At 42.8% G+C, this 14897-nt stretch overlaps 1 protein-coding gene across 1 annotated transcript in view; it reads right to left on the reverse strand.

The window, feature by feature from the left end:
- Window positions 1-11544: 11544 nt before the first annotated feature.
- Window positions 11545-14897, reverse strand: part of BAZ1A (bromodomain adjacent to zinc finger domain 1A) — a 110916-nt gene continuing 107563 nt past the window's right edge. Inside the window, exons 26-27 of the mRNA XM_088457061.1 lie at window positions 13139-13226; window positions 11545-12434 (exon numbers count right to left, since the gene is read on the reverse strand). Of these exons, the coding sequence (XP_088313187.1) occupies window positions 12244-12434; window positions 13139-13226 (279 nt within the window). The 3' untranslated portion in view covers window positions 11545-12243. The remainder of the gene's footprint in view (window positions 12435-13138; window positions 13227-14897) is intronic.

Genomic DNA, 14897 nt, shown 5'->3' on the forward strand with positions numbered 1-14897 from the left:
CCATGAAGGACCTAAAGCCTAGTAGAAGCATCTAGTATTGCAGGACCTAAACTGGGGTCTACCTGAGGACAAGGTTACTTCATTATACCAAGATGTAAGTTGGACTGCAGCGCGGAGCATGTCTTTGACCTGGGGCGTTAATGTGTGAATATACGGGAGCCAAATGTCAAAGAATTTCTCTGCACCTTTGACTTTATTAAGGGATAGTTCTAACCAATCCATATTAAATAGATACGCAATTCTAGGCTATAAGAGATTGAGTGTTAAAGTGTCAGCAAAAATCCATTAGGATAATATGGTTTTCTTTGCAGCTGCTTCAATGTTTGCTAGTAGTAGACGGGAACCTCTAGGGGGACAGGATGACCCAGATGATGGTATAATATCCCATATGGCCCACGCAGGTGTTAGGTCGAAACTAATTCCCAACGTGGTGGATATATATGTGTGTACTAGGGACCAGAACCTCTGCACCTCCGCACAGTGCCACATACAATGTATTAGATCCGCATCAGGTTGTCTACACTTAAAGCAATTTGAGTCTGTAGAAGCGCCTGTAATGAATATTAGTTTGGGGGTGAAATAGGCACGATGCAGTAATTTATATTGCATTTCAGCGTAGGATGCCGAGATTAATTGTTTGTTAAGTCTAACAAAAGATTTGAGAATGGTGGATAAGGGTATGTTAGGGAATGTAGAATGCCATTTGGCAACTCCAACTGTCTCCACCTCCAAATTTATTTCTCGGCGTACATAAGTATATAACATGGAAGTGGAAAATGAAATAGAAGGGCACCTCGACAGCACATCAACCAAACCGCTTTTCCCAGATATAATGGGAATTCTAGAGAGTAACGTAGTGATATAGCTGCGTACTTGGAGGTAAACGAATAATGGGATTTGAAGACAGGGGAATCTTTCCTGTATTTGGTTGTGAGAGTAAATAGTCATGGTGGATAGATCTAGTAATTGATATATGTAACAAAGTCCTTGTGCACTCCAGATCCTAAATATCTGTGTTAAAAAACCAGCATCAAACCCCGGGTTATGACCAATGGGGAGGAACAAGGAGACGTTAGGAGGAACTTTCATTTGAACTCTAGCTCGTCGCCATGCCATGTATGTAGTATGAAGTAGTAGATTTTGTATTACATGAGGTGGGAAAGACGAGGGATGTGTGTGTAATAGACTAACTAATGGGGCCTCAGCGTTAAAAGATTGTTCCTCAAGAGTGTCAGCAAATCCATTTGTTTTAGGTCAGACTCCAAAGGAAGCAGATAAAGCATCTGGAAAAAATATAAAATCCTGGGAAAGGATATAATTTTAATTAACTGACATCTACCGAGATATGAGAGTGGGAAGTGTTTCCATTTTTTAAATCTAAAAGTGTGCGTTGTATTACAGCAGGGAAATTGACTGAGTATAGGGTTGAGGGATGTGCCGGAATGTTAAGGCCCAAATATGTCAAAGTTGTCCTGACCCATTTAAATGGAAAAGAAAGAGTCCTTCCAATTTTTAATGGCATCTGAGTGTAATGCCAAGGCCTCCGTTTTGTTATAATTTATCAGAAAGCCAGAGATTATATGGAAATCCTTCAAGATATGAAGAAGTTTAGGTATGGCCGAATGTGGGTTCTTAAAATATAGCAATAAGTCATCTGCGTATGCAGAGACTTTCAAGGTGTCATTTCCAATATTTACTCCCTGCCACTGTTGACATAACAAAAAGGTGCGGATAAGAGGGTCTATAGCCAGGTTAAATACGGTGCCCCTATGTAGACTAAGGGATGGAGTATTCAGGCTATTTATTGTTAGGAATGCTATAGGGGTGTGGTACAATGTCTTGAAAAATGTGATGAATTCAGGACCAAAATTTTGTAACTGGAAAATACGCAAAAGGTGAAACCACGACACCCTATCAAAGGCCTTGTCAGCATCAGGCTGGTAGATGGCCTTCCGCCCATGTCAGAATGCGTGACACCTGTCATTGCCACCTGACTTCGAATTCCTCCTTGACGGTTTAGATAAGCCACTGTCGTGGCATTGTCTGACTGTACTTGCAGGGGTTTTCCGTGAAGCAACAGCCTGGCTTGCTACAGAGCCCTGAAGACTGCCCGCAGTTCCAATATATTCATTGGAAGTGCAGATTCCTTTGCTGTCCACCTTCCCTGAAAGGAGTGTGGACCCGTCACTGCGCCCCAGCCCCGAAGACTGGCATCCGTCTTCGAGATCCAAAAGAGATGCTCCATGGAGAAGTGAGCCATCTGTAGCCACCAGGTAAGCGACAGGTGTACCTACGGAGCACCATCATTTGAGTCCATATATGATGGGGAAATCCGTCCCACTTGGAGAGGATCAATAGCTGCAGAGGCCGGGAATGAAACTGGGCATACTCCACCATGTCAAATGTCGACACCATGGATCCCAGTAACTGCATTGCTGAGTGAACTGATACTCTGCGATTGTGAAGGCATCTGCATACACGCGTCTGCAAAGTGGAGATCTTTTCTACGGTCAGAAAAATCCTTTGCTGTTGTGAATCCAGTAGCAAGAGGTCGTCCAGGTATGGTAACAGGCGGATCCCCACGGATGTGCCTGCCATTACCGCCATGACCTTTGTAAACACCCGAGGTGCAGTTGCAAGGCCAAACGGCAGAGCCTGAAACTGGAAATGTTGTTGTGACACAGCGAGCCTGAGAAAACATTGGCGAGCTGAAACAATCGGTATATGCAGGTATGCATTCTGAATATCCAGGGATACCATAAAATCCCCAGGTTCCATAGCCAGTATAACTGAGCGTAGGGTCTCCATTCTGAACCTGGGTACCCTGAGGAATTTGTTCAGGGACCCGAGATTGAGAATAGGATGGTAAAGAACAGTTTGGCTTCTGGACTAGAAAAAGGCTGGAATAATACCCTGTTCCTCTTTGGGACATCGGAACCGGTACAATGACTCCTGCCTGTAGCATGGATTGTACCACCTGTTGAATAGCCAAAGCCTTGTCCGCGTTTTTCGGAAGCCCTGTGCAAAAGAATTGATGGGGAGGCCTTCTGCAGAAGGAGAGGGCGTACGCCAGAGAGACCACTTTCTTCACCCAGGAATCCATGGTAGTTTGACACCAGTACTGGGCGGACTGAAGTCGGTCTCCCACCCTGTGGTCCAGTAGGAGGAAGCCCGTCCCGTCAAGCGGAGTGTTTATCATCAGGTTTGGCAGACGGACGTCTGGTACTCCAGGGCTGCTTCTTAGGCCTGGCAGATTTCTTGCCAGTGGGTGGCCTGGGAAAGGACCGCATTCTAGCCTTTCCTGGGGCCCAATAGGTCCGAAAGGACGGAGTCCGAACCCCGAAGAAGCTGGAGCAGAAGGCAGACAAGCCGACTTAGCTGCTGCCAAGGTATTCACAATCTTGTCCAAATCAGGGCCAAACAAGACTTTACCATCATAAGGCAAACATTCCAACCCATTCTTGGATTCTGCATTAGCTCTCCAGGAACAGAGCCACAGAGAACGGTGAGCCGCAATGGCCACCGAGGAAACCCTGGCATTTAGTAGTCCAATATCCAACGCTGCCTCATTTATATAGGTAGCCGAATCTTGGAGATTTCCCACCAGATTCAGCTGTTCCCTGGTAGCATTAGAGGCTAAGGATGTTTCAAGGCTATTATCCTAACATTCCATGGCCCGAGCCACCCAGCAAATGGCCATAGCTGGTCTGCACGCAGCCACCAAAAGGGAATGAACAGATTTAAGGCATACCTCTACCTTCCTATCTGTAACATCCTTCAGGGACGACCTGGAAGGCATAGGAAGCGTTGCGATTCTTACCAAGTGTGTGACATGGGAATCCACCAACAGTGGAGTCTCCCATTTGGAAAAATAATTCTATGCGGTTGATACCGATTTCCAGGTGTTTTCCAAGTTACCTCCAAGTGATTCACCAATTGGTCACACAATGGGAATGTAGCCTCAGTCACCTTTTCTTCCATGAAATATGCATGCCTGGATTTAGGAGTAGAAGGCTCATCCTCCTCAATGATCAGGGCTGCTTTTACAGCTTGTATTAGCCCTGGAATATATATATTAGCCTTGACCCCCCACATCCAGAGGCGGTAGCTCAGAGTCAGACTCATCCAGAAGCAGTCCATCATCAGATGACACATCATTGTCATCCCATACAGTAGATTGCGACCATAGCAAGACCCTTTTAGCTGGTCTGCTGACGTATCTCAGTCGCACCCTGCAATATAGCAGGAACTGTATTAACCCACTGAGAGGGAACACCTGTTTTGGTGTAGGAGGTTGCAGCAGGTTTTGCGCTGGCAAGAGGTGCTGTTGAAAACTGAACTGTGGACACATAGGAGGGCCTGCTAAACGCCCTGCAATGGTTGTTAGTCCTTTTGCAAAGCACTCTCATGGTGGCTCCTGCTGAATGGCCGAAGCCTCAGAAGGACCCGGGGCAGTGTAACACTGGAAACATAATTCCTCAGCTGCTATGTCCCCTGCCCCTAACACTGCAGTACATTTTTTACAGAGCAGTATTATAGGGGTTAATTTAGTCATATCACTCTCACTGCCACACATAGTAAAGAAAATCACTTAATCAGAGACTGAGTCTCAGCTGCGACTTGTGCCACACCTGCACCACACCCATGCTTATGGCCTTTTCAGAATAGGTACAGGGATAGCAACAAAAGAATTTTAGTTTTTAGCAAAGAAAAAAATAACTCAGCTCTCAAGCCTTTATAGAAGTTTTTGGTGAGAGACAGGAAAGGTTTCGGAAGGAGGGAGACTGTAGAGTTCATTACTGTCACCTGGGTGAGAAGAACAGTTAAGTCGGAATACTTCCTAGATCTCCTGTAGTCACCACCGAGACTATTTCTCCAGCCTTCCTGGAGACGAATGCATTGTATTTTGCCCTAAAGGAGACCAATCAGAGGTATAGAAATTATTTTTCTCCAATCTCTTCTAGGTATACAATCCACCTGTATCCTTTTGATTAATCCTGGGCCTGAAATTCCTTTAATGTTGAGACTACATGATGGACATGCTCAAGATGGAATCCTTGAGATCACTCATCAGTAGTACAGGTTGAGTCTCCCATATCCAAATATTCCGAAATACGGATTGTTTTTAATTTTTAGCATGACTGAGATAGTGAAACCCTTTGTGTGCATTGAGCAAACTGTTTAAGGCACAAAATTATTAAAAAATATATAGTAAAGCATCCCTGAATCGGTACAGTTCTCCGAACTTCCTGAATTCGCTACCGGCTTATCCACCATCTCCCTAAAGCTCACAATGCTCCTGATGCCTCCCCGCCTGATACTATCATGAGGATGCATTACTTCCATGTGAAAGAACGCTTGCTCAGAATATCTCGGGACGCTGACTCTTCTTCAGTAGCGCTGGGCGACCTGCAGCTATTTGGTGACCTCTCCCCGGCCACGTTAAATAAGACGTTCGGCCTTACGTCAAGCCCAAATCCTGTACCGTTGGGGTTTCCCCGATGAAACTTATTGTCACCCATGCCGGTTCCACAAAAGTGATTGGCTCCGTGGATGAAGACATGAAATCACTAGACCTTTGGCAGTTCCCATGTTACCAAATCTGCTGAGCCCATTCCTACGATTAGATCGGAGTGGTCTTTGGTGGGCAATAATGGCTGACTGCCTTGCTGTTTGGGTTGCCTCTTTTCATCCTGGATTATTGTTTGAAAGTTTGTGGTGTGTCCACTTTAACGTCCGACAGAACTTACCTTGTGGACTTCTAGATCTTGCAGTTCCTGTTGCATCTTACACAAGTTATGAAGATTTGGATCACCGTAACTATATTCTTGTTCTCGATATTTGAAATGCTGTTTTTCCTTTTTATATCCATTATTTACACTATATTGGTGATGTGATTTTCTGTAAAAGGCATAATTTCAGGTTTTTTTCTGTCGTATGTCACTAGGGTTATATCTGGTGTTTGTGTGTTATTTAATACTATTTTAGTGTTATTTTGTTCCCAGGTGGCGGGAATCATGTCACTACCCCCACTGTTCTGCCATTTTGTACCGTGGCCCCTATGACTCCCGTTGTGGAGTTATTTATGTTTTGCTTTTTTCTTATTTTAGCTTTTCCCTCAATTTATCCCTATTCCTCATCATGTTTACAGGCTATGTGATGATTATTTTTTCTGTATTTCTTAATGTCAGTTTTGATCAACCCAATATAGGCAGGTTGCCTTTATCTAACCACCGCATTTCTTCAGATTTGTTTCAATGGTGAATTTTATGTCTATTAATGCTAAAGGTTTGAATTTCCCTCAGAAACGAAGTTGCCCTGCGCTACATCCGAACCCATAAAATAGATGTTATAGCGATCCAAGAAACTCACTTTGCTAAAGACGCTGCCCCCCGCTTTTTCCGGCCCTCATTATCCATCTGCTTATTTCGCTAATGGTCCTGGTAAAAAAAAAAAAAAAAAGGAGGAGCAGCTATTCTTTTCCACCGCCACTGTAATTTTATTTTAAAATCCCAAGTAACTGACGCTTTGGGTAGATATCTTATTTTGACTGGGGAATTGGAGGGAAATGCTGTTACATTAGCTTCTGTATTGGCCCAAATACTGGTCAATTGACCTTTATTAGAAAGTTTTTTAGGGTTACCCAAAGGGTATGTTCCGGCCAGGTTATTCTTCTTGGTGATTTTAATTTAGTTCTGGACCCTCGGCTAGATAAATCTAATAATGCAGCTGATGGTGTTTCTGCTGGTCTTACTGGTGCTTCGAAGGTCTTTGGTCAGATGGTTCTGGAGTATGGTCTGTGTGATGTGTGGTGGGCAATACATCCTATAACTCGTGACTACACTTTTTTTTCTCAGTCTCTTCCCTTCAATAGACCGTGGAGATTTAATAATTTGCTTCTATCCACAGAGGAAGCGAAACAAGCCATCCAATCTACTCTTCTGGACTATCTCCAACATAGTAAACCCACGGACACCTCACCCTTTAACTTCTGGTGTGCCCTTAAGGCAGTCCTTAGAGGTTTGTCAATTCAAGTAGCCTCTAGAATTAGATGCAAAGAAGCTCAATCGCAAAATGACTTGGAAGTTAGACTTCACGCTCTAGAGGACCAACATAAATCTGACCCCTCCAATTCTTCACTTTTTCAAGAAATATTAAAAGTTAGAGAAGAGCTGGAAGTTTACACTTTGAGAAAAATACAAATTTAATATTGATAGGCTAAAACAAAGATTTTATGTAGATGTTCATAGGGCATCCCACCTTCTAGCACGGAAGTTGAGGGGGAAAGTGGCTCGTGCTTCAGTTCGATCCTTATATAATTGTCCTGGAGTTAAATTGACCAATCCCTTGGACATCTCTAATGACTTTCCAGAATACTATTCCTTTATAATTTAAAAGATGATGTAAATACTACTCAACCCACCTCTGAGACTATCTCAGCGTTCCTCTCAATTCTCTCCTTGCCCACTCTGAATGTTCAATCTTTAGATTTCCTAAACACCCTGTGGATAGATGTAGAAGTGAGGGATACCATCAAATCCCTGAAACGCAATAAAGCACCTGGACCAGAGGGTTTCTCTAATAATTTTTTTATATCTTTTCAAGCAGACCTTGTCTCGTCGCTGGTGCAGGTGTTTGCAGCTGGGACCTCTTTAGGCTCTTTTCCCCCTGAAATGCTCGAGGCTCGAATTATCACCATTCTAAAACCGGGCAAAGATCCTACATACGCCCAAAATTATAGACCCATAGCCCTGTTAAACATAGATATTAAACTATATGCCAAATTGGTAGCCAATAGATTAAAGCCGTTATTACCCAACTCGATCAACCCAGATCAGGTAGGCTTTGTACTGGGTCGACAAGCTCCGGCCAACACATGTAGAGCTCTTAGTATTATTGAACATTTTACACAAGTGAGGGACCCGCTGCTGGCACTTTCATTAAGACGCCGAGAAGGCCTTCAATAGGTTACATTGGGGTTATATGAAGGCCGTTTTCCTCAAATTCGGTTTTCTTGCACTAGATGACATTCTTGCACTTTATAGTTCCCCAGGAGCCCATGTATTTAGCAATAGCTTTTTGTCTTCTATGTTTCCAATTAGCAATGGTACCAGATAGAGCTGCCCTTTATCTCCCTTGGTTTTTGTCTTAGCAATAGAACCTTTAGCAGAACAAATTCGTACCTCTCCGCTTCTTCATGGTCCCCTTATTAATGGGTCGCAACATGGGTTTTGTCTTTTTGCAGACGACGTTCTTTTGTTTATTACACATCCGGAAACCTCTCTCCAACATTTACAACAATTACTACATGACTATTCTGCGGCTTCTTATTATAAATAATAAGTTCTGGCCTTTAACGTCCCACCTCAGCTCTTAATCTCTCTTAAATCACATCATAAGTATAATTGGCAACCACTCTCTCTTTGTTATCTGGGTATCTTTCTGTCGGTTAAAGAAGAAACTCTCCTTGAATATAATTATGGCCCCCTCTTAAAGCAATTTACTGCTTTCACGAAACATTGGATGAATTACGAGGTTTCCTGGATGGGCATAATGGCGGCTGTCAAAATGTCACTCCTTCCCAAACTCCTATATTTATTTAGATCTATTCCTCGGATTGTCCCCCCCCTCATGGTTTAATAGATTTCATGCAGTGCTGAACAAATTTATCTGGAATAACAAAAGAGCCAGACATGCTAAAAAAAAATCTCATGATGTCTAGCCTACCCAAATTTAGCACTATATCAGGTTGTGTGATTGGTCCTCTGCCCTCAACCTTGGGTTAGGCTGGAGAATGATATGTTGGGGAAATTCATTCATCCATTTATTATGGATCCCATCTAGTTCTAGGTGTTTTTTTTTTTTTAAGTCTATGTCCAAGGCAACACTGGCTTCCCTTAAAGCGTGGGATGGGCTATCTGTCCTCCTAAAATCTAAACTGCCATCTGTCTGCCTCTCTATCCGAGGTCTATCATGTTTCATTCCGAACTTAGATTTGCTTCCATGGCACTCCAATGGCATCCACTACCTTCGTGACTTGTTTATAAATAATACTTTTATCTCTCTTACCCAACTTCAAGCTAGTTTCTCCATTCCCTCCAGAGATTTGTATAAGTTTCTTCAAATCAGACATTGGATTCAATCTTTTCCTACCCTGATAGATTCAACTGGTTCTATACCCCCCATGTTCTCTCCCGAGTATCTTCAACATCTCGCAAAGGGGGAATATCTTTTTGGTACTCTCTCATATTGTCGGCAGGAGAACTAGATAAGTCACCACCCATTTTGAAATGGGAACAACATTTGAATATATGCCTAGAGTCACATGTATGGTCCCAACTATTTTTTTCCTGTTTTTAAAATGTCTAGATGTATTTTGCATATTGAAATGTATATGAAACTGTTCTACCGTATTTTTTTGACCACTGACAGATTGCACAAAATATGGCCTTCGCAATCTAGATTGTGTTGGCGTGCATGTGGCCAAGTTGGAGAGCTCTTTCATGATTTTTGGCACTGCACAGTTATTTGTCCCCTTTGGGTGGAGGATTTAATCCTGAAGGTTACCGGTCTGCGGCTGACCCTGTCCCCCTCTACCGCCCTCTTGCATATATTCCAAGATGACGTACCAGTCCACCATAGATATTTTAGAAGTCACGTTTTTATTGCCACCAGGGCAACTATTGCTCAGTTCTGGATGCAGGATAAACCCCCACCTCTTCTGTAGATTAAGTTCAAAATTAATTATAGTTTTTTGATGGAGACAATAAACTGCCCTTATTCTTCTTCTGTTAATTCCCCAATTATAAAGTTGTTTAGCTGGCATCAGTTTATTACGGAGGGCCCTTGCCTTCCAGTAACGGGACAATGATACTCTATTTCTTCTTCTGTAAGTTTTGAGTTATCTATTATGGGCTAAAAGTATTTTCTACCAATTGTATATGTCATATACTGATTTTGGTGCGGTTTTAAATTACTGTTTTGATTTTTGAAGTGCCTATTGCCTGTGCCCGCCCCCCCCGTGTTTTGTATCCCTTTATTTTTGAAAAAAAAAGAGAAAACCTCAATAAAAATTATTGTTTAAAAAAAATATATAGTATAAAATTACCTTCAGGCTTTGTGTATAAGGTGTATATAAAACATAAATGCATTGTGTGTTTAGATTTGGGACACATTCCTAAGATATTATTTTATTATGGTATACAAATATCCCAAAATACGGAATATTCCGATATCCAAAATACAACTGGTCCCAAGCATTTTGGATATGAGAGACTCTACCTGTATAGTACAGGAAGAGTGTATGGCGTTCATGGACATCAATAATGCATGCATGAACACCTGTCTGCTTTAAAGTTATAATGCCCACAGGGTTAAAATGCTTTCAGTAGCATTTACAGTGCAAAAGCAAAAGTAAATTCACAACATGGAAGCAGGGGGGGGGGGGAAGAGAGTAAGGGGGGGCCTGAAGCAGGTAGACATGATACACTTAAAGACGACACACAAAGAAAATAAGGCACAAAGGGAGATGCAGACAGACACCTATAATATTAGGACGGTAAAAAAAAAATAATCTGGCTGTGTGATCTATTTCCCCAGAGTGCAGCTGTTTATTGGAATGTTATCTATATAATAAGCAAGAAAGCGTGCATCTGGCCGTGCATAAAGGACAAAAATACGGATAGCGTTTTGGACTCTAGCTCCACCAAATTCGGCATGGTGGTGTTATATGAATCTGGCGCCGGTCGCAAGCCAATCAGAGCTCGGGGACGGCAGCAAATCAGGAGCCACTACTACTGATTGCCGCCAGTCGTGAGGCAATCGGAGCTTGCAGACTGGCAGCCACTGTCACTCCATGACTGCCTGCCAGTCCGCCAGCTGTAATCAGCTGGTGGGCTGGTACCAATACCGACACCCGGGCCCCCCTCGACGGCCCTGACTGGACCAGCCCACCTTGTGTGCGTGACTAGGTGCAGGGAGTGGAGGGCCACAGAGGCAGCTCGGGCTCCATAGCAGCCGCACCCCAAGTATGTTAGCAAACAGTAGGGTCCTTTCCAGGATCAATGGAATGGGGTTATAGGTGAGAACAATGTAAACAAATAAAAGCTGCAGGTGTACTTCAGGGTCCAGTCTTCAACCTGGGCAACGCCGGGTATCCCAGCTACTATTTATAGATTTCTAAAATCAGGAGGTCTTAACAAATAAGGCAGGAAAAGGTGCACAGTGCTGCCCCCACTTTTATACCTGGAGGGGTCTTTGGCGCTATTAATCTTTGCTATCTTCTGCGCATGCACAATCTTTCATTCAGTCTTTCCTAACTCGTGCCATTTTTCACAAGACATTGTCGTAAAGATGCCTTTACCGGAAACCCAGTAATAGTTGTAGAGTCTGTTCTCCACCTATTGTAGATACACACTGCCTACAATGAACAGAATAATAATCTATTTACAACATAACATCCTCTATAAAATATCACAGAACACAATCTTAATATGGAAAAAAAGTGACAGTTCTTGTACTAAGACATTTGTATAAATGACAAAATAAGAGAACCAATTTTTATTGCCTTTTACACAGCTGTCTGCATATAAATTAATGGTGATCACCGTGTAATCATACCTGCAAGAAGCCTCGAAAGTCTATCACATAGATAAGGTAGAAACAACTTCTGTTTCGATTTTGAAGTGGAAAATAGTTTCACAGAAGAAATATAGTTTCGTAAAACTTCGTATACAAAATATTCATAAATACAAAAAAAAACAAAAACAATAAGTTCACACATTCCTTTGAATGCTAGATAAATAACTAGAATTTTCAAAATACTCTCAGTGTGTATAGTCCATACCTCAAAAATATAACCCAGTCTATTCACTCAAGTAGTGTTGTTCAGGTAGAAAAACTATGGTTGCGTTTTGTCCTTGATTTAAAACAGTAACTTTCAGTCAAAAGAACTACAACAAATGAGAAAACTCACAGCAGTTAAACGGTCAGCTCATACTCTGATATACATATATATATAGAACAACATAACGTACATGTATGTGGCTTGGACCCTATTTAGCAGTTCCTTCCTGCTTTTTGCAGTGCTGAATGGCGAGTAATCTGTGCTTGTCATTAAGTGGACAGCCTTAGATTATTGCTTGGCTATTCAGTTCAGCAGGACAATACAATCCCTGAAACCAGAGATGGTAAAAATAGAAAACCAAAAGCTCCATTGTCTCTACTACAGTGGCTGGAGACAAGTCAAATCCGGGACCTTTTGGTGGCTGGAGCGGACGGATATGGATTGCTAGTAGAGACATCCAGGCCTAATATCTCAGCCTCACTGATGAAAAAGGACCGCAGACGGATTCCTGCTTTGGCCTCATTGCTCTCAACATGGTTATACTCAAAGCAGTTGGAAAACATCAATTCAACGTCTCTTACAAATTCAGCTGTTAGAAATAGAGAGAGACAGAAGTTAGTTTTCCTGAACCAGTCAGTTTGACGACTGACTGTACAAACTAGCAAACTCCAGGCCAGCCATGGCAACATTCTTCTCTTCATGGTTAGGTCAATAATATTAAATATTTAAAAGACTTGAATGGACAAATCCCATCCCTGCCTCCCTCCCCCACCCCCAAATAAATTGAATTCAAATAAATAACATGCGTTTCTAAAGCATGCAGCACCACTGTTGTTGAGTTAGATCCCCAAATGCAAAGACATGGCCTTTGGGGACAATCTTTAGAGAATAAACAGGTGCCATTTTTTTATATGAAATGTTGCATTCAGCAGTGTTGAGGATCAGCCATTAAAAGACACACAAAAAGGATCCTCTGCACAATAACTACACATATAGTTTAATCAACACAAAAAAATAATAAAAAAAAACATACTAAGCTACAGATATAAAGTAGAAAGCCGAAACACTGTTACAAATATTAGGTTAAGTAAATTAAGCAAATATAGCCATTATATTATGTATTCTGCTTGAGGTCTTTTGTGATGCGTACATCCTTGCAGCTTTTTGCACATAGGCAGCACAGAGATCATTGAATCAATGTTGTGCTATTGCCGTGGCGGTTTTAAAATACGATATTTAGTACTGACGAGTGCTAATAGGAGTTAAATACAAACTAGTTATGCGGTCACTTACATGCAGACTTGTATTCACATTTGTTCACTTTTTCACGGATAATATTTAAAGCAATGGGTCTCTGGATGATGTCAAAATAATCCGGAACCTGTGAAGATTTTTAATTAGTATGCTTAATAAGTAGAAGTCGGTTTCAAACATGCTAACTCCATATAGTGTCCAGGCTGCTCCACATATAGAGGTATCCTTGCCCCTTGTTCAGTTATTGTAACAAGAAAGTGCATAATACATCTGTATATACAACCAAGAAGATGGCCGCCCATAAAAAAGTGACACGTTTGGGAACAAGCTTTATATCCGTAGTGATCGTATCCAACCAACTATATGGCCGCAGTACAGAATAATGGAAACAGCAGCAGCAACCAGTCACTGCCAAATGGGTGCCATCGGCGGCGCATGTGCGATAAAGTAATGGGAACTTATTCTAGTGAAAGCAGTATGACTGAAGAATCAAGGAGGTGTGGCTCAGGCGCAGTGACAGACTCGGAAGTGCGGGCAGAGCGGACACCGGGAGCAAGTACTCAGGTAATCATGTAATCAAACAGCTTATTTAAGGAACAGTACAGAGAGTAACGGGCACCCTTGAAAAAGTCCAGAACCAGATGAAACGCTTCCCCCTTCTTAGGGAAACAGTTGTTTATTTTTAGTGATCACTGCTCATAATATGGTCATTTAGCATGCATGAAATGCTAAGGAGCAGGCGCTGCAAAATGACAGCTAGAGGGCATTGTCTGATCCTCTTTCTGGGCCAGCGCGACAGGATCACTGTCAAGTTTTGCCACACATCTATTTTAGCCACCTGTTTCGACCAGATTATGAATTGAGCCCTTTCTGGTACCACAAATGCTGCAATATCAGGCAAACGTCCCATTATCAATGATGAAATTACATCACTGACAGTTTTAATCTGATTTCTAATGAAAAAGATTAGTCTTAATCTAGATCACTTATACCCCTTTCAGATATACAACCCGGGAAATTTCCTGCTCAGACCCGGGAATTTCTCCTGTGCAAATTCCCGGGTATTTGGTCGAGACCCCCCTTTCACACTAGTGTCTACCCGGGAAATTCCCAGGTAGACCCCTTTCAGACAGAAGCCGGGTTTTTTTGCTTACCTGCCTCTCCTCTGCCGTCTGCTCCTCCTAGCCTATCCGCTCTCCAGCTGCCGCTGATGTCATCAAAGGGCTGCCGGAAGCCGGCCAATTAAAATGCAGCATTATTTTATTTTATTATTTGTTTTATTTCTTTTATTGCCGTGGTGGTCCAGCTGGAGTGCAGGTGGCCCGCTATGGCTGAGACCAGTCGGCGGTCTCCATCGCAGACGGGTGTCCCCAGCGTCCGGCTGGAGTGCTGTGCCGCTGACTCCATCTACAGCGACACAGCCACCGGCGCGGGTGGTGGTGAGCGGCAGCGCAGAGTGTCCTATAGGACGCTCTGCGCTGCCAACTCTATGTAAAAGCTGCTTGGTGCAGCCCAGGAGTAGTAAATTCCCGGGTAGCACCATTCAGACATAAGCAGGGTAATTTCCCGGGACTTAAGTCCCGGGAAATTCCCTGGTCGATGGAAGGGTCGGCTACCCGGGTACATGTTCATGGGTAGGTACCTTTCAGATATACATGGCAACCCGGGAATTTGGCTGAGGCAGGCCAAATTCCCGGGTTCTCGGTATGTCTGAAAGGGGTATTAGGTAGAGGGCGCTACAAATAATGGAAGAGAGGAGAAATAATAATTAAAGAAAAAAATACAAGCGCAGCAATTA

The sequence above is a fragment of the Taudactylus pleione genome, unplaced genomic scaffold (assembly GCF_031769625.1).
Source record: "Taudactylus pleione unplaced genomic scaffold, aTauple2 ptg000737l, whole genome shotgun sequence".
Taxonomy (NCBI): domain Eukaryota; kingdom Metazoa; phylum Chordata; class Amphibia; order Anura; family Myobatrachidae; genus Taudactylus; species Taudactylus pleione.